At 39.9% G+C, this 20520-nt stretch overlaps 1 protein-coding gene across 3 annotated transcripts in view; it reads left to right on the forward strand.

Annotated features, from left to right (window-relative positions):
- The window catches only part of CDK19 (cyclin-dependent kinase 19), a 117907-nt gene extending 100095 nt beyond the window's left edge, over positions 1–17812 (forward strand). For all 3 annotated transcript variants that reach the window (XM_014964657.1, XM_014964656.1, XM_014964658.1), the window contains 7 exons: positions 808–951; positions 1217–1286; positions 2484–2556; positions 7429–7526; positions 9078–9156; positions 13138–13404; positions 17039–17812. In XM_014964657.1, the coding sequence (XP_014820143.1) occupies positions 808–951; positions 1217–1286; positions 2484–2556; positions 7429–7526; positions 9078–9156; positions 13138–13404; positions 17039–17170 (863 nt within the window). In that variant the 3' untranslated portion in view covers positions 17171–17812. The remainder of the gene's footprint in view (positions 1–807; positions 952–1216; positions 1287–2483; positions 2557–7428; positions 7527–9077; positions 9157–13137; positions 13405–17038) is intronic.
- Positions 17813–20520: the final 2708 nt, after the last annotated feature.

Raw genomic sequence — 20520 nt, forward strand, 5'->3', positions numbered from 1 at the left:
TTCAGAACACTAAGATGGGTGGTGATAGTAGTAACTAGAACGAATACATGTAATCTAGAAATTTCTTCTACTATAAACAAAACTGATGTTCTTGTCGACAGTATAGTTAATTTTGAAAAGCATATTAGTGGGAAATTTATAAAATAGAGCTTGTTATTTTTTTTTCATTAAGACATCAATATATCATGCTGTGGTTTTCTGTATATAGAAGTAGTTCCGGTATTGTTCCAGTGGGAGTCAGTTGTCAAGTAGGATTTTAACTTTTAAAAAAAAGTTTGGTAATCACTCTTCTACTCTTGACTAAAATTAGGATCTGATTTCTCCATTTTAACTAGCTTGCACTATTTGGCTAAACATATGAATCACTACTCTTTTCCTTCTTAGTATTTATTTGGTTATCAATTATCTGGGATTGTTTTTAAATAATAGAACTTTTATTTCAGTGTATCTTTATGGGAGATTTGTAGTTTGGTTTCAATGGTTAGTTGAATGCCCTTCAAGCTATGTCATCAGCAAATACTGTGTACGTTTCTGCCATAATTGTGAATATTTTAAGTGCTGGACTGCTGCTGCTGTACAACTTGAAACAGAATTTGGAGACTCTAATTTTGATTGAAAAAAAATCTCAAGATTTCCCCCTTTTTATGTATTATATTAATGCATTATTTCTAAAGTACTTTAAGTAATTATACTGTGAGGTATTTTATATTGCTATGGTTATACAGGTTGTTGAGAAATTGTGCAGAAACAAAAAACAGAGTAATGAAGTACAGTAAATTTGCATGAATTATCCTCCTTCTTTCTTAGATATTTGGGCAATTGGCTGCATATTTGCTGAGCTATTGACTTCGGAACCTATATTTCACTGTCGTCAGGAGGACATCAAAACAAGTAATCCTTTTCATCATGATCAGCTAGACCGCATTTTCAGTGTAATGGGATTCCCTGCAGGTAATTTATTTTCATTAAAGCGTCAGATGTAATGCTACTGAGTTGATTTTTTTTTTTTTTTTTCCTAAAGGAAATGACTAGTTGTTTGTATAGGTATGAAGAAGCTGTTAGTTTGATAGATTTGGAAATGCTGACAACTGTGGAACAATAGCAGTGGCCGACAAACAGAAAATCAAACAACTGCTGTAGTTATTTCTTCTTGTGTGTTACTTAACCTACACTTTCAGAATTGTAAATGCTTCTCCTTTTTTCCCTCCCACCAAAGATAAAGATTGGGAAGACATAAGGAAGATGCCAGAATATCCAACTCTTCAGAAAGATTTTAGGAGAACAACGTAAGTGCTGACAACGCAACAACACTTGAGTGAATGTAGCAGATAGGCAGAAATTGGCTTCTATCCTCTGACTTTTTTGGGAGGGCATTTTGGAGTATTTGAGTACTAATGCTGTGACAGCTCTCCTATTTGAATTAGCTGTTTTGCTTGAACGGTGTTCTCTCCCTCAGCTGTTTTTAAATGCGTCAGCTGAGTGGCCTCCTCATTTCTTTAGAAAGGGTTGGGTTGTCATTAGCGCTGTTTATTCTATGGGAGGCACAGAAAAATTAGCTTGCTTAAACCACTTGTGTTAGCTGTTCAAGGTAACGTCATTCTTTTGGTGTGAGGAGGAGTAGGGAAGCACCTCCCTGGTTATTTTGACCAGCAAGTATGTGGAGACAGTAAAGTAGCAGACAGAAATTTCTATGGAAGGTAACACGGTCAATAGATCGTGGTGCAAAGCCTATCAGGGATCTAAGAATTTTCCTCTTTTAGTGTTTCCTGGTGCTTTGGCTAAATTAATCAAGTGGTGGTGATAGATCAGAGAATGTAAGGAGCAACACAGACTCTGCTGTAAGGCAGAGGACATGGATTCAGGAGTTTTGGATTCTGTTTCCAGCTCTGACGTGGATTCATTACGCTGGCTTTAGGTAAGATATGAAGCTTATCTGTGCATGAAGCTTCTTTCTTTTGAAAACAGCTGTAGATAACCTCTGGATTTGTAGATTAAAGGCAAAGCACAGGTTATACTTATTTGAGGCATTATAAGGACTGTATGGTTTGCAGTCCTTATGGAGGGACAGAATGGTAAACTAACTGCTCTGCCAAATTGCAACTGGAAACAACTTAAATAGCTTAGCTGTTGTGCTGTTATGAACTGCTCTACACTTTCTGTGGCAGAGTTGTTTTAGAAAACCAGAGTATAAACTTCAAGATTAGTTTCTCTGTCATATACCAATGTCAACAGCTTGTCCATACACTATGAAAGTTGCGTGCTCTGTGGAAATAATCTGTACACAGCTGATACTACTCCTACTAGTGAAAAGCATGCGTAGAGTGTCAACTGCTAGATAAATACTTGACAAGTTTTCTGATAGCGGTTCTTTTTATAGCTTACTTATTAAGGGCTGGTAAGTGTTTTTATGATTACTTGGTGCAGTTCCGTATTCTTGATGCTGTATAATTTCAGAAATGTCTTTGTTTAACTGTATTTTCCAGATATGCCAATAGTAGCCTCATAAAATACATGGAGAAACACAAAGTCAAGCCTGACAGCAAAGTTTTTCTTTTGGTAGGTACAACCTGAAAATCACTGTGATGATATGAATGAAAAGCTTTTGTAATGGTAACACCCGTGTCTGTTCTTCTACTTTATTTTACTAAACACTGATATTAAAGAAAGCTATCTGTCACTGACTAGCCATTTTTGAGATGTGTTTTATTCATATACATGCATGCTGAGCATGTGCTTAAACTGCTGGTATTGAAGATCTGAACGTCTTATCTAATTAAGATCTGCAAGGCAGTCGTATACCCAGCCTTACCCTTAGGTCTTCTGTGTGAATAGTATAGTGAGTATGATATATCTCTTGTTTCCATGTTGTTTCAGAGAGCTAAAGAACTCCCAAGAGTTAAAGCGTTTTTGAAGAAAGGGGAGAGGAAAGGAGAAATTTAATTGTTACCTGTAGTAATATTCTTTCCCCCATTTCTTTTTCTTCCCTCTGATGATAGTCCGTCTCTGTTCTGTGGGTCATTCCAAACAATATCCCTAAACGTGTATTTGCTGGTTACCTCATTGAGTCATTCATTGTAGGTGACTACAGGGTTGCTCTGTCTAATACAGCATCATTTCTGGATGCCTCTGTGATGACTTAGTGCTGTCTAAATTTAGGAATGAAGTTCAAAGTGACTTTGTTAGTGCTGTGAACAGGGAGTCTCTGTAATGAGGCTGTTAGTGCAGCAGAGTTCTAGTGATCTGTTTTCATCACTGCTTGTGGAATCAGCCTAGCAGTCTTCTCTCTTGGTCCTGGCAAAGATTTGCTCTTTGGCTTCTTAGTAACTGCTGGATGATGACACAAATAACTGTACAAACAGAATAGGTTGGTCCCTAGCGGGTGGAAGGGAAGCATTCACATAAGAAGTATGAGATTTCAAGAAAAAAATAATTGAAATTTCTTAACGTACTGGGCACACATTGGAACAAGCTGGAGGAGGAGTCTAAGTGAAAAGATGGCAATTGTAAGAGATATTGTTAGTTAGTACCTGAATTTTCCCCTGTTTTCTTACTAAAGATGGAAGCCACCAGAAAATCTGGTGGAAAGGCAAGGAAGCAAATGGGTTGCTGTCAGCTTATATGGATAATTTATCAAGGCTATGAAAACTAAGCGGAGAGTCACCTTGTGTTTGTAGGGTACTTTTCCAGGGGGAAATATTAATCAGATCTCTAAAGAGCACACAACTAGCTATAGAGTGGCACAATATGTGTATATTTATATGTTATATATACACACAAAGGAACTTTTCATGATGAAGAAGTAGCGAGACAAGGTTATTACAGGGTGACTGAGGAAATAGATAGGTGTCTACCTATTTTTTTTTCCCTATATAATTGTGAGAATGAGAACAGAGATTTCCAAAAGTCTAAGGGCTCTTTCTGAACATTGTGAAGAACACAGTCCACTTAGCAAGGTAGAGTCTCTTCATCTGTTCATCATCTGGGATGAATATGGGTGGTTTAGTGATCAGCCACAGAGATGGAGACTGGTCTCAAATAGGTCAGTCTCCCAGAGCTCCGCATAAGAATGCGCAGGAACATGGACAACCTTCTTAGCTGCCTGGAAGAAAAGGTCCTGGGGGTGTTGGTCAAAAGCCGGCTGAACATGAGTCAGCAGTGTGCCCAAGTGGCCAAGGTGGCCAATAGCATCCTGGCATGTATCAGAAATAGCATGGCCAGCAGGACTGGGGAAGTGATCGTCCCCCTGTACTCCGCACCTGTGAGGCCCCATCTCAAATACTGTGCCCAGTTTTGGGCCCCTCACTACAAGGAAGACATTGAGATTCTGGAGTGTGTTCAGAGAAAGGCAACAAAGCTGGAGAAGGGTCTTGAGCATAAGTCATAAGAGGAGCTGCTGAGGGAGCTGGGGTTGTGCAGCCTGGAGAAAAGGAGGCTGAGGGGAGACCTTATCGTGCTCTACAGCTACCTGAAAGGAGGGTGTAGTGAGGTGGGAGTTGGTCTCTTTTCCCAAGTAACAACTGATGGGACAAGAGGAAATGGTCTCAAATTGTACCAGGGGAGGATATTAGGAAAAATTTCTTCACTGAAATGGTTATCAGGTATTGGAACAGGCTGCCCAGGGAGGTAGTTTTGAGTGACCATCCCTGGAGGTATTTAAAGGACCTGTAGATGTGGTGCCGAGGGACATGGTTTAATGGTGACTTGGCAGTGCTAGGTTTGTGGTTGTACTTGATGCTCTTAAAGGTCTCTTCCAACCTAAATGATTCTATGATTCTTGATGCCTCATTGCTGCACAGAGGAGGTCCATATACATAAATTGCCACAGCCGTGCTCTAGCAGAGACCTACAGCAAAGTATCTGACTTGTCTTGTCAAAGATCATAAAAACTGGCAGATTTTAAAGGAAAGATGTACTCTCCCAAATGAAGAGATTAGAAATGTGTCTGCTAATGAGCTTGGAGGTCCGTGTGTTCTGAGCCAGGCTGCCTAAAACTCCTTGTTCCTTTCCCAAGTAGTTACGATAGTTTTTTGAGGTAACCTCAATCTTGCAAGGTAACCTCTGAATACATCTACTTTGTAACCTTCACTGATCAAGACTTTGTGCTAATGAGTATAGCAAGTGTGGGGCATGGAGAAAGTACGGCATCAAGTAGACCAGTGCGGGATAGCAAATGACTCTTGACAAAGAGGAGGATATTGTCCCACCCTCCTGATTGACTTTGAATGTTAATATCTACGTGAAGGGCAGAATGTTTTCCATCCAGGAAGAGGCATCTGTTCTTGCTGTCCTGGAAAAGTCACAAGCAAAGTATTTATAGCTGTCCTGTAGACAGTAGAGCCTGACAGTGGGCAATCTTGAGAGCTGCTGAGAAGTATGAGACTGTTGATGAAGTCCAGTCTCACAGGCTTTCTGTATTGTGTTAGCAGCTGCTGCCCTGAAAACAAATTGTTTCCAGGCATGTTTTATTCACTTTCCTAGGAGCATCAGAAGCTACAGAAAACCAGATTTTGTCAAAGAAAGTTAATTCACAGTAGCATCACTGCTAGGCAGGATATCTCACTTCGAGTGATGTTCCGTGTGTTATCACCTGGAATGGGCAAAATGATTATGTTCCCTGGGGTGGGAGGGATTACTAAGGGAATGAGCAGATCATGAAAAGGTCTGAGGTATCTTTATATCTTCTGCTGTGGTACAATAACTTTATCTTTGAATAACAAAGAATACAGGTCATGTTTGGAGGCAGCTTGTAATGAGACTATTATATGGCAGAAAACCAGAGGAGCTTTCTCTTGAGTAGTACTGCAGCAGCCAGTTCTGAGAAAGAGGTCTAGGGGCCAGAGGCTGATGTTCTAAACACATCTGTCAATGACCACATCTGGTACCAAAGGCCCGGAGTCACCTTATGCAGAACATAAGCGTCTGTCCCTGCGGTCGCTGGGGAGGAACAGGTGCGAAGAAATTTTCATCACCTGCAATGGTGTCACAAGCCATTAAAACAAAAATTTTACATGTAGGGAGAGATGGTGATTTGAAATAAAGATACTGACTACCAAAGCTGTTGTCTGTATTCATTGTATCATGTGAAATCACTGTGTAGGGAGCCAACAGCACATTAGAGGTTAAATTAGTTAAGGTACACAGGAAACAGGTTTAAGGGTTATCTGACAACACAAAACACAGTAAATAAGTGTGCCATGTTGAGGTATATTTTTGTTTCCAAGTGAAGTGATGGGTGGAGAGACAGGCCAAATGGCTCTTCCTTGTGTTGTCAGTCTTTTGGGGTCCATGGGGCATAAAGTATGGCAATAAGGAGAGGTGGGGAGGAAGTGGTAGAAGTACAGAGAATTTGATAAGACCTCATCTAGAGAACAGGATTAACTACAACTACTGAGGAAATACAGAGAATTCTCTTTCTTGATGAGGATGAGTACTTTTAGTGAGGCTGTTTACTGTACTACATATATGGACTATAGAATTGTGTGTCAGACCTTTGATTTATTGGAACAAAAAGCCCCAAATACTCATGCCAAAATGGCATTCTTTTGCTGAATATCCAGAGAATTTTTGTTGGAAGCTGGGAAGATAGTTTGATCTAGGATGCCATTTGCAGAAGGTATTTTATTTTTACTGTTGACTTGAATTAAGAGAGTACTTTGTGAGAGCAGGATACTGTATGATGTAATTTGAGCATCCAAATTTCCTACTGTGACTTTTTCAGAATGTGGTAAATAAATAACTAGAAATGGTATGCTATCCCTATAATTCCTGTTTTATACTACTAATATATTATAATCCTCTTTTATGGCCTGCTGCAGTCAACAGCATTCTAGCTAATTTATTATTGCTTTCTTCCTAGCAAGGAAGAAAGGTTACTAGGAAAGGTCTGCTCCTCCTCTTTCTCATTTCAATACCAATTAGCGTGGGATTGGGATCTGCGTGAGTGACAGAGTGCTCTGACTGTGGAATGTTGCCCTTGCGAGAGATGAAGATTTATTGTTTCTGTCCCTAAAGCGATATGATGAGTCCTGGTCACGTTCAATCTCTTCTGACACTTTTTTTCCAGTTGTTTCAACAGTACAGAACAGTATAAAAGCTATATTTGTGTCACAACAAAACACCATTATTTAGAAATGATGCTTTATGAACCTGTAATAGCTGAATTTTGTGTTGCTGTAGCACAGTGGTTCAACTTCAGCAAATAATATTGCCTGATAGGTTTAACTATGTGAGAAGTGCTTCACAGCTGTAGTGCTTTGATGGATATGCATTCTAGTTCTTGGGAACTTTACTGAACAAGCCATGCTAACTTAGGCTTGTCTGGACAAGCCACAAACAATTTAACAATCCACAATCCAAGACATAAAAGTCATAGTTTGAAAATTTATAGTTTGATAAGCTTTTTGCTATTTTTAATGTTATGCCTTGCAGCTTCAGAAGCTTCTTACTATGGACCCTACAAAGAGAATTACCTCAGAGCAGGCTTTGCAGGACCCCTACTTTCAAGAGGATCCTCTGCCTACATCAGAGTATGTATTCCCTCGTCTGTGCTCTTCAGAGGTGTTTTCTTTCTGTAAATGCTAATCCCTGAAATGAGCTGACAGCTGAAAAATTCACAGATATCTGCCTACATCCACAAGTAGTAGTAGTTCAGGCATGCTTGGTAGAAACTGGCAGCGTAGTACTGAAGTATCTGTTATCTACTGGTGCCAGAACTGAGGGGTCACGGGCAATAATAACTCACTACTGTGCTGGTGTTGGAATTCTGAATGTACTACCAAATACAGTGTGACAATATTATTGCAGTATTTGGGGAATTAATCTGTACCTTGTTCTGCCTTACGCAGACTCACAGAGCCCTCTTCTCCATTGCCTGGTTTCATTGTGCCTCTCCCTAGGACAGTTGTCTGAGCTACGGACAACTTCCAATGACCTCTTGCCCAGGGTAACTGCATGAGGAGAGAAAAGTGAAGAGATCAATGCTTAAAATCCTACAGGTCCCTTGTTCAGAAGGCTTGAGAGTACAGATTTTATATCTTTATATATTTTATTGTCGTGAAAAATTCAATCGATATAATCAATTCCTGCTGGCAGACTTTCCTCTTCCAGTTTCTCTTCCCGGTTTTTGTAACCCTGGTGGTTTGTAGTGTTATGATCCCTAGGAGCTGGCTGCAGGGAGACTTCCACCTTTGCTTTCACTGCTTCCTCAGCTAGCAGGCAACACTGGAAGAAGGGAACAGCCATAGGACTGCAAAAGGAGTCTAGTTGAGACTAGCTGGGATTTTATTTTTTTCTTTTTGTTTTTCTGTTTGGATAAGCCAAAAACTCCATAGCAGCTAGAATTAGGACCTGGTTACACACTTTAATTGTATTGTAATTGTAATTTAATTGTAATTGATTGTATTCTGAATGCTGCCACAGAAATCTGAAAAATTGTTACTGGTCAAGATCTACCAGTAATTTTCTATTTAGTGTTTATCTGATACTACTATCCTGTGAGAGCTATAGCTCCCTATGGATTACAGGATAACATTATGATAAAGTCTCTGCCATAAACATTAAGGAGTGTTCCAAATCCCATTAGCTAGATGAATTTAAAAGCTTTCTTTTATTGTCTAAACAAGACCTGAGAAGCTAATTGAAAGTAGCTCTGCAGTTGTGATTGACAAATACCTATAAGCCTGCTGTAAGCCAAGACAGGCTCATAAGACATTAATACTTTTTGGATCAGGCCCTATATTCAGTGAGCCGTGCGTGTTCCAACTAGGTGTTGTGGAACCTCTGACACTGTATTTGTTCATTTTGCCACCTGGATCAACAAGTGGTTTCTGGCATTCAGGCATGCTCCACCATGCTGTGATTTCTAAATGGTGGCCTCATGCCAGCAGCAGAGAGATGTGATCAGCACCTAGCTCCTGGTATCTGCTGCTCTCTTGGATGCTCACGGTGCCACTCACTTATGGAAACAGGACTCATGAAAGACAAGAAATTAAATTGTGTTATATTCACTTGTTTTTAATATAGCATTAAGTGAATGTATGTCGTATGTACATATTTGTGGGGTGTTTAATGTGTTTCAGTGTATTTGCTGGCTGTCAGATTCCATATCCTAAAAGAGAATTCCTCAATGAAGATGAACCTGAAGAGAAAGGGGATAAGGTATAATAAACTCTTTATTATTATTATTTATTTTATTTTAAGTATGTGATAAGAAAGAGTCATAGTACTAGCAAATGATAACTAATTCAATGTGAATAGTTAACCAAACATGTGTTTTCCAGGCAAGTCTCTCTTAAAACTGCTTTACAGACAAATTAAAAGTACCAGATGACTTTAGCGGGGGTCTCAGGTGGTAACACCAGCATGGTTTGCCCTGAGCTGTGGGGAATGAGCTGGATGGGTTATTCCAACAGCAGTAGCCTGTTTTCAGCTGCCATCATTCCAGGAGGACCTTGCTGCCTCCTCCTGCATCGCATGATGAAAATACATTGTGATCACATGAAAAGAATGGCATTCCCATTGTATGACTGGCATACATCCAGCCATTTGGAAATAGATGGCTGTCAGGGTCTCAAATAAATAGTGGCAGCCTGCTTCTGGCACTACATCAGAACATTTCATCCATCTGCACACAGTTTCCTGATCGTGTTTTAAAGGCCCTCAGACAAAGGAGTAATAAGGACCGTGAACTGTTCTGGTAGCAACAATCTGCTCTTAATACTCTGTTTCCCATAGACATGGGCAAGAACTTGTTTGTGTGCATAGTAAATTTTGGTGTTTGCAACATAATCTGACCTTCTTTGTGCGTATATCTCAGCTGTGCTACGTGACTGCAGTGATTGTCCCATCATGTTGTGAAGGCTGGATAATACTGCTATAGTGTATGAAACAGCTTGTTATTTTCCCTTAAAAGTGCACACCAACAGTAATGTATAGCTAGGAAAATATGAAGAAAACAGCCTTAAACTGTAATTATCAAAGAACTACATGAGAAGGACTGTTAATCTTTTGGAGAAGCTATTTGACATCATGCATCTTCTGTTTTCAGATTTTTTGTGTGACATGAGAAACGAGCTGAATTTATAAGTATGCCTATCACAATATATTTCAGAGAGTGAATTTTGGTTTTGGAACACATATCGTAGATTCTTCTGGACTGAGAGCAAGTGGTAACATCCTGGATTTTTGTGTCCGGATAATTTTTTCAAGAAGAGGAAACAGATACCTAAGTAAAAACACAAAGAACCTCATTATACTAACTTGATTGTAACGTAGTTACTAGCTTTGCTTCAGCTCTCACAGCTTCAAAAACAAGAACAAACCTTATGATTTAAAATTATTATGGCTTTTGTTAGGTCAGTGTATTTAAGAGTAAATATCTTTTCCTGGGAGTGTTGGGGGCGAAAACAATGGCATATTTATATTCAAAACAGCCATTATATAAATGATCTTTGAGATTGTTGGCGGCAGTCACGTATTTACTCAAATTAAACTTTTTTGAGACCATTTAGGTAATTTAAGTCACGCATTACCCATTGAATGTATTCTCACAGTGTAGAAAATATGAAGGTGAAGGATACTCTGAAAGTTGAATCTGTGCCATGTTTTGTTTCTTTATAATGTTGTTACAAGTGAAAGGATTGTTTTGTTTTTGTGTTTTTATAATAATAGTGTTAGTTTCTGGTTTGTTTTTAAAACCATAAATACCTGTAGAGTTTTTTGGAAACCAGGACAAGTTCTTTGTGTTTGTTTATTTGGAACTTGCATCTGAACCAAATAACCTTTAACATAAGCATCTGTTCTTCAAAATGGTTAGTTGTCAGCAAAGCTAAAATGAGTGTTCGTAAAACAAAGTGAAAAAATTCTTTTCCCATTCAAATTCCGTTAGGCAAGTTTCTGCTCGGTTTGTTTCTAGGCAGGACCTGAATTTCATTTTTGTAATTTGTGCCTGAGAAGTGACAGATAGTAATATGTTGCCAGCTTCAGACTTTTTATAAGTTTATTCATTTCAGAACCACCATGAAGTAGACTGACCCGAGGATGATGTTTTTGCTGGCATAAGCTGTTTTTGTGCACTAAGGTGGGCGCAGCGAGACCCTGGCCGGAGTCTGACAGAGGAGATCTCGGTCTCTCCCCAGGCAGTAGCAGTAGTAGCTGCACAGGAGAGCGAGCACAGACTAGCCGGGTAAAATTTGTTCTGCTATCCAAAGCGTGAAACATGGGACCTACAACAAACTGTTTCTGTGAGAGTCCCTGCTATAATTATTAACATGTACCAAAATTGCAGTTTTTTTGCTCTCACAGTAGCAACCACCTCACTTGCATCCAAACACCCCTATGAAAACACAAATTTCAGAATACTAGGACAAATACTGCCTTTGTTATTGGTACTTGTTTGTTTAAGAGAAGCTCAAACCATTATTAAAAGGTAAACTGCTTCTTAACAGGTTTGTTGGGTTTTTTTTACATGCTAGCTTGGTTAACTTTTAAAATTATAAAAGTTTAATCTCCTGGGAAACCGAATCTGACTGAAATGGGATTTGAGCACTACAAGCAGGAGGATACATTATTGGTTTTGCTAAATGTGAAATGAAAATTCAATCCACCTCTTAAGTCCTTGAAGACGCAAGTCATCTTTGTAATCTTAAATTAATATATCACTGCAAATTTCATCTGAATGTATCTGGGGAGACTGTTGTGATGAATGGCATAGATACAGATTTTTATGTCAGAATGAGGTGACTAAATGCCTTTTGGTGATAGGGGGCATCAAGAATTTTCTGCTAGTGGCAACTGGTTGTCATGATCTCTGAGAAACTAATAATGCGAGTTTTTTATAAAAGGCCGACAAACCAGAGCTTTGGTAATTACAGAAGCAGATATCCTAGGAAAAAAATACTGTTTTGAAACCTCCCATACATTATATTGGAGGGAAGGTGGCAAAGCTTCTTAATTCAAGCCATGACAATTGTAGGATTTTTCCATGATGAACAAGTGACATCTCCCATTTTGGAGTGAAATTGCGTTTCTTTGCAATTCTCTTGCGTGCTTCATTGCTCTGATGGAGGAGACATCCCTGGTGCTTGAAAGCAGACAACTGGTCTTTCCTTGGAACTGTCTAACCACAGAGGTTGTACTCTGCTGGTTTTCTAACTTTCCCTCCAGTTCCTTATACTCTTTATAGTCTGTAGCCCTCTGAGGCCAGAAGAGTACAATCTCTTTTTCACTCAAGTTCCCCATCTTACCTTTTTTCTCCCTTTTTTGGCTCCTTTATCTTTGTCTCTTTTCCTGCCAGGTCCTGTTGTCATCTTAATTGCTTGCCTTCTCTTCCTTTGCTATTCCTCTCTTTCCCTTGCCAGGTTCCCTTCCCTTGGTTGTTTCCCCCTCTTTTCTCTTCAACTGTTTGTCTCTGGTCAATTTTCACTTTTGTGCTATTTCAGTAAGATTTTTCTGAGCCTATATGTAGCACACTATGTATTCCCAGCCTTCCACTCTTTACGAGGTACTTAAAAGCATTGGAGAGCAAAACGGTAGTGAAACCCATTTTTGGTTCTGCCACAGAAGAAATTAGATCCTTTTTCTGGTCCCCATTTGCTTACCTTGCTGGCAGTAACACCACCAGCCTCCTTTGGGTTATTGTAACATGTCACTTGTGAGAGTTTGAAAAGTGGTTTTGATTCTGAGTGAACGAGGCTGTTGAAGCACTTGGAATAATTTAGTGTGGTTCACATCTGCCACTGAGCACTAGTGAAATTTCGGGGGGTTTTGAATTCAGTTCATTAGGCCATTACTGGTTTATAAATGGTTCCTTCCATCCTCCTCTCGGAGCGCTTGGCTAGCTGTGGGAGTCACTAGGCTGTTCGGTTTTAGTCTAGCTTGCTTTGCTAAAAAAAACAAACCACCGCAAATAAAATATAAATAAAAAGAAGTGAACTGCAAATGGGATACACATTTCTCTGGATGCACAGAGGAGGAGGACACATTTCTCTGGATGTACAGCCTTGCTGTGTCTTCCCATGGAGCAGGCCGATGGTCCCACCTCCTCGGGGTCGGAGATTCCGTAGAGCTCACAAACCCGCTCGGGGCAAGCGATGACCACGCTGTTGTTGTTATTATTGTCGTTGTCGCTCCTTCCCCCAGAATCAGCAGCAGCAGAACCAACATCAGCAGCAAACAGCACCTCAGCAGCAGCCGCAGGCGGCGCCGCAGCAGCCACAGGCGCAGCAGCAGAACAGCACCCAGACCAACGGGACGGCCGGGGGCGCCGGCGCCGCAGGAGGGGGAGCGGGCGCAGGGCTCCAGCACAGCCAGGACTCCAGCCTCAACCAGGTGCCTCCCAACAAGAAACCACGCATAGGGCCTTCAGGCGCTAACTCAGGCGGGCCTGTCATGCCTTCAGATTATCAGGTACCTCTTGAATTTTTGCTGCTTTGGATACCGTAGGGCCAAAATGTCGTCTTCCCCCTTCCCCACTGCAAGAACAAATCATGTTTTAATGCATTTCTCATGTAACCTGAGCTGGCGTGCTCTGATACATTAGATAAAAATGTGGGTTTAAAAGTTTAATGTAAAAATGTTTTATTCTGTGGCTAGTCATTTTCAACACAATACCAGTATGAGTCGTATCTGCTGCACTCTGTAAAGTGTTGAGGACTAGTCCACTCCAGGAAAGCACTTAAATATCTGCTTAACTTTATGTTTGAGAGTAATCTTACTGAAGCCAGTGGAACTATTTCATACACGTAAATGCTGTGTTAGATCAAGTTCAGGATATTCAGCTCTTGGCAATATTCAATCCCATGTGAGAAGCAGATCCTGAGTAGCACAGTGAGAACTAGATGCTCTCATTTGATTCCTGCTTCGTTCTACCTCATATCATCACGTGTATGGAGAGGTTCTGTAGTTTATTCTAGTATCTTGCTAAGTCTGCTTATAATGTTAAAGAAAAAAAAATGCATGTTAGCACAGGAATGATGTTTTGGTTCATCAGTATGATTCATGCTGAAGTAGGGCACAGACACGCATTGTTTCTAATGTGACCAAAGTTGAATAGATTTCACGTTTTCTAGTACAGTAACATTCATAAGAAAAGCAGTATCACTGAATTATTTTTGGATATTTTGGTCTTTGCTTGCTTTCTACTGAAAAAGTGACTTAGACTAAATATAGAAAGCATTGAACTTAGCAGGATCTCAATACTTGTCAGTTTTTACTTGCTGGGACAGTAATGAGTTGAAAGCAGAACAAGAGAAAGGTAGATATTAAAAGTAGATTTTAAAAGATGTTGGGAATTCTGTCAGCTGCTAGGCTTCGAGAGGATCCCACCTTGGAGAATGGTCTTTCAAGTTGCTTTAAACTTAAAATAAGAAGCTTTTGAAAAACCCAGCTCTGGAGTTGCCTTGTCTTAGCCCCCCAGACCTTCTCCACAGACAATTGATTTCTCAGTGCCAGAGATTTTTTCTCCCATTTCTGTTTTACTCTTTTAATTAGAAATGATCATGAAGGCATTGAGGGCAATTTAAGGGTAAAGACAACGAGATTTCTTTTTTGAAAAGTTCCAGACAGGGTTGAGGTCTGGACAAATCACTACAGCTGTCTGACTACACAGTATTTATGGCTGGCCTGTTTTGGTCTGTAGTTTGAGGACTGGTTTTGTGCATTCGATGATATCCATTATAGAATCCTTATACAGCTCTCTGAATTGTTGGCAAACTTCCCCCTTACAAGTTGCTAGCAGTCTAAATCTTATTTTTTTCAGATAGATTTATTTTTTTTTTACTCCCGTATGACTCCTTCCTTCTAAACTTTAACAGCACAGGCATCAGAATGAAGATCTGTATGTTTCCTTTACGTCACTTGCTAAGTTGTATGGTCTGATTATCCATTTTTACACTCATGTTTGGCTATCTGCCCTTAAATTCTAGCTGACTGTCTTCTGTTCCAGAAAGGAATGTCTGCAATTTGTCCAAGTCTGACTTCGTTAAAAACAAATTCTATTCTGTGGAACAAAAATAAGCATGGGCAAGTTAATGCATTCTTGTAGTCTTATGGCATTAATTTTACCCCATTATATCTTATTTAGAAGTAGGAAGATGATTCCCTTTGCTTTGACTTTCATTTTGCATGGGATCTAACATCTGTGTTGAATTTTTTTTTGTAGTTCACTAACGCCAATACATATTGCTTCCACAAATGACAGTGCAAATTCCTTGTTGAATTTTATTGAGCATTCCTTATGTGACTCTGAGTTTTTTGCTTGGCACGGTAAACTGATGCTTTTCATCCAGAGCGAGTTCCTATAAAGTCATAGCAATTATCACAATTCTTTTTCTTTTCTGTTAGAAGTTGCAAAAACGTTCAGAATTTTGTGACAAATTCCAGATTTCAGACACCCTGTTAACAGTCTAACCATGCAGACCAAGAATCCCCGGGTTATTAATGGCATATGTTGTGCTGGGAGACATCTCTTCCAAAGCCAATGTGCTGTTATCTCCCAAACTGACCTTTACAAACAAGTGAAGTTACTCCGTACAACTATTAGTTATATTGATATTATATTGCGACGCAGAGGTCTGCAAGATTGGACTGTTATCTCAACACTCACAGTGCTTCGCCTTGAAAGCACCTTTCATATTCCTACGTTAGATGTAACACAGAAAAAACAATGTGATATTTTTAGGGTTTAGTATTTTTTACAATTTATGTAAAAATAAAGCTTTGTATATAGCTATGTACAGGAACAAAGGGGAGAAATGTTTTACAGTGCCTGAACTGTAGGTTCCTGCTGTTCATAATCCATCTGAGAAGTTGTCAGGAAGCTCTCCTGGTTGGGATCTGAATGTTAGATGAGAGCACTGATCCGGGTATTGCTCACTGAACAGACGCTTGGGTTGTGGAGGATGTTGTGTTCTTACAGACCCACTGTCTCTGTGGGATTTCCATTCGGAATTCAAACTTCTGCGGAGGCTTTCTGTAACTCATAATCCTGATATTTAATCAGAATGTGGGTTCTTAATGCTTTTCCTATATGATTGCTGTTGACCACAGTCTTTTTGATGACCCTTGCACGTAGTCAGGTAGAACCATCCACTAGACAGTGACCAGAACTCTATTGAAAGGTTGACTGACCCTGAACTTAAATTGGCTGGAAACAAACTGTTTGCTGACTGCAAATAGTCTGGGGATTTTTTGTAGACACTCCTGTCTTGTGGGGTGGGGTGGGTTTTATCTTGCTAGAGAGTCTCCTATTTATTGAGCAATACTTTTCATGCTACAGATTTTGCAGCTTGCATGCGTTTGCAGCTCACTATTAATTCTGGACAGGCAATGGATATGGTAATAACAGGGAAAATTCAGCAAATCCATGAAATTGGCTTGCTGAGATTGGGGTTGACTGAAGTAACATCCCAAACAGTGGAGGGGAAAAAAAAAAAACCCAAACATTTGGGAAAATGAACGTTAGGTTATTGCATGTCTTTAAGCAATTGTCTTTGCTTCCAGTAGATAAGACAGCAGGTTGAAAGACTCACCTAAAACTATATTACTTTATCATATTGGACGTTTTCATTTAGGTAAATTGAGTAACTCTTAGGCCATGGCTGTCTTTTTCTCAGGAACAGAGTAAATAATTTCTCTGTAACATTTGGTGTTACCTTTCTCAAAGAGTGCTCATGGCTTAGCGGTTTGTTTTTGCATTAATAGCACTTACAATAATGAGAGACATAAGTTTAAGAAAAAGCTGAACTTTGAAATGACGTCTGCTCTCTCTTGTGTCTTGTGTATTTTTCCTTCAAAAAATGGGTGTATACGTGCTGTAATTCTAGGTGTCTGCCAGTGACCTTGTGCATTTTGTGTGCTGTGTTAAGGATGACAGCAGATCGGATTGATTACTTGTTTTATGGGCCCTTAAACAGTTACACTGTTTAGTCACCTTCTCCAACAGTCATTTTTAATGAGCTGCAGAGAAGTTAAAAGTTTCCTGAGCTGCATAGTCCTAACAGACTGGTTTTCGCTCCCCTGATGCCACTCTCTTTCCCTGCAGCACTCCAGCTCGCGCCTGAGTTACCAAAGCAACATTCAGGGATCTTCTCAGTCCCAGAGTACAATGGGCTATTCCACGTCGTCTCAGCAGAGCTCCCAGTATCACCAGTCTCATCAGTCTCACAGGTACTGAGAGGGCTGACAGACTGCACTCAGAAAGGAATGGACTAAAAGCCAGAAGACTCCAGCAATATGAAGTTCATAACGATGAGAAGAACCAAAAATACAAACTATGATGCAGAATTAAAATTCACCATGACAAAAGGAAAACTTCACTCACTGAAGACTTTCCTTCCCCAAAACCCCCCGTCCCTTTATTGCCATAAAGGAGATTCTCGTGAAGTTTTCCTTCCTCCCTGCCCTTGCATGTGCTCCATTGTGGTTACTCTAATGAACCCTTCTGATCTGAACCCAGCACTTAACTTCTTTAACCTTTGGAATTTTGAAGGATTCCTGGTGCACCTTCCTTATGCTGTAGTGATTGCCATAAATCTGTCTTTTCAATCTCTTTGATGGGATTTTAAAGTTTTAAAATCTTGAACTCCCAGGCTTTCAAGCTTGTATATAGTTAGTTTTATACTAGGCAAACCAGTTTAGCTATACAGGTATATTGCACCTTTTTAAAGCACTATGTTATTTTCACAGGATATTACTGTTTTGCTCATGGATGTCAAGAACAGCAAAATTTTACTGTTCCAGAGTATTTTACTATTCTGTTTTTATTAGTCTAGTTTTCAGGCGAGGTCTTAAAAATAAAAAAAAATTAAAAATAAAATAGAATTAAAAAAAAAAAGGAAAAGGAAAAAAGAAAAAAACCCACCCAAGTCTCTGCAGCGACAAATATACTTCATGCTACTGGACTGAACGCCAAACAGAAGATTGCTGATGTTTCTTAACTCATTCACATTGAATTCTTGAAATCACAGTGATCATGCTCTGACTAGTTTTAAATTAAGCGTTATTTTAAATGAAATGATGAAATGAAATGATGATGAAATGAAATGACCAGGACAGTCACATAAAAAGGAGATGCTTTCAGGATCTGTTGGAACAGAAGAATGGAATGTCTTCCCAGGCTGGACACCAAAATAGTCAGGAAAATGTATTTACTGCCCTCAAGTCTCAGTAGGAATGTGGATGACGGGCTTGTTTTTCTGTTGAGCAGCTGATTAATGTATGTGCGAGTTTTATAAATTTAGCTTTCTTTCACATTCCTGAGTCAGTTTTCTAAACATTAAGGTGACAGAAATACTAAGAACTTGCGAGAAAAAATGCATTTAATCATTTTTATCTTAGAATTAATAACTAAGAGAAATTATTGTGCAGTTTGAAAAGCATGTTGAAAATTGTTCCTTTTTCATGTTTATAATGCATATTCTGCGCCCCTCACATTGCTGTGATTAACCCAGATTAGTTACACCAGATGCGCTTGATTGCACTGAAATGTTTCTTTTTCCCTAGAGCAAACATGTTTTGATTGTGCCTAAGGACTGTAAGTGGATGGGTAGCTGGCAGAAAATCCCCAGTAAATAAGTGAGAGTTCAGAGGCATAATCAGAGGATCATTGTACAACTTCTGCAACCACAGTTATTCAGAGAGGCACAACATGTAATTTGGGACAGTTTGGTTTTTCCTTCATCCTTCAGAAATAAGGCTGTGTCTTGTTGCAGAAAACTGGAAAATGCATTTAGAAAGCTACTAGCAATGTCGCAGCAGCAAACTTCTACAACTGGTGTCCAGAGAAGAAGTGAAATGAGAAGAGTTCATATGTAAACAGTTAATGTTGCAGCCTTCTGTACTGCAGTGTCTTCTCTTCTGTCCTCTGTCGATACACAAAAATGGTATATATCAGTACATATTCACACTGAAGTTGTGATCACACCTGGCAAGAGGAGTAAATCTGTTTGCTCTGAGGAGAACACTTTTCATCACAGCTAGACACATGCGTGTTTCTACTGGATTTGATCTCCCAGTCATCTTTAGTGCCCCCTTTCTCCTCAAACACATGTTGTTTTCATACCTTTTTGTGGACAGCTGGCTTGCTTTGGCTATATCTACCATCGTGTGGTTTTGACAACGCCCAGCTTCTCTGGAAAAGCAACTAAAATTTACTTTTGTCATCAAATGGGTAAGAAGGTGGTGAAAATTAAATGAAGCAATTACAAGGAAAAAATTATTTCTGGGGAAAAATAATCTCCCAATGGATACTCCTTGAAATGCTACATGTTATACGTACCCTAGTAGCCTGCGTGAAAGAACAGATTTCAAATGTTCATTTATTTTATTGCAAAGAGTCTGGGTTTACATTCTTTCCATAACTGGAATGTCTCACCTCTTACTGATGTTAGGATGAGGTACCTTTGAACTGGTGGCTATTTGGCCAATGCCATAAACTAACATTTATTTTATATTTTTGTGACTTGAATGTCACATTTCTGGAAATTAACCTTTGGCAGAATAATTTTTGTCCCCTCCTTTTCATCCTTGTGTTCTCTCAAAATCCTTTGGTCTCTTCCATTATAGTTTGTTTATCTAACATTTCTTCTCCCTACTGTGACCTGCAGCTTATCATCAGAATTCCTATAATGTTAGGAGGTGACGAGGAGACGTGTTACTGTACGGTTAAGTAAGGTGGGCTCTTGTGCCAATAGGCAAAATCTTGGTGTAGATTAATCTGTATGTAGAGTGTGAAACTTCACAGCAATGTAAGGTGCTTTAATTGAGTGAGCTTCCAGCTTCTAGGGTGACTGCCACGACCTCTCTCTAAGCTGAACTGTCCTTTCTGCCTTGGTTAGGTCTGATAGATGGCCACATGCTGCTCCTCTCTAGCTTTTGTGTGCACACGTGAAGCCAGGTTGACTTCCTCCACTGCCTTCTAACTCACAACCAGGAGGAGAGTGAGTCAAAGCAAGCACGTTTGCTGCAAAATGTAGGCTTTGCGCAGTCTTCTACTTCCTTCCTGGTGGTGAAATAATTCGTCCTTTTTTGGGAGCTCGATGTGTGTTGCTAGGGTGGGTGACATAGTGGAAGAAGCCTTGCTTTCCAGGGGTCATCCCGTCAGGTAAAAATGCTCTGCTTTCAGACGTGAATCGTGCAGTGTGTCATGGGAAGCCAGGACCATGTCATTTTTGTGTTGTTTTTTTGCCTGTGCAGATTCAGTAGTACTCATAGCTCTGTCTCTGCCCATAACTACACCCTCACCAAAGTGTTTCACACTGGTATCGAGAGGCAGGTGACACCAGCAGAGCTGTCTTCTCCATCCTGGACGCCTGGTGGGAGAGCAGGTCACTGAGTACAGCTTTTCCCATCGTGGCTCAGAGGAAACAAACACGTGGGGAATGAATGGGATGAGCAGCCTGGTCCACGTTGGTGAAGTTGATGTAGCACAAACTGCACAATGAAGGAAAAATATAGGGAAAGCTGCAAGTCCTGCACTGTATCTGTGACACTGTATCTGGGGAGGGAAGAGCATTCGTAGCGGGA

This window comes from Calidris pugnax, unplaced genomic scaffold (genome assembly GCF_001431845.1).
Source record: "Calidris pugnax isolate Ruff unplaced genomic scaffold, ASM143184v1 scaffold219, whole genome shotgun sequence".
Lineage (NCBI taxonomy): Eukaryota > Metazoa > Chordata > Aves > Charadriiformes > Scolopacidae > Calidris > Calidris pugnax.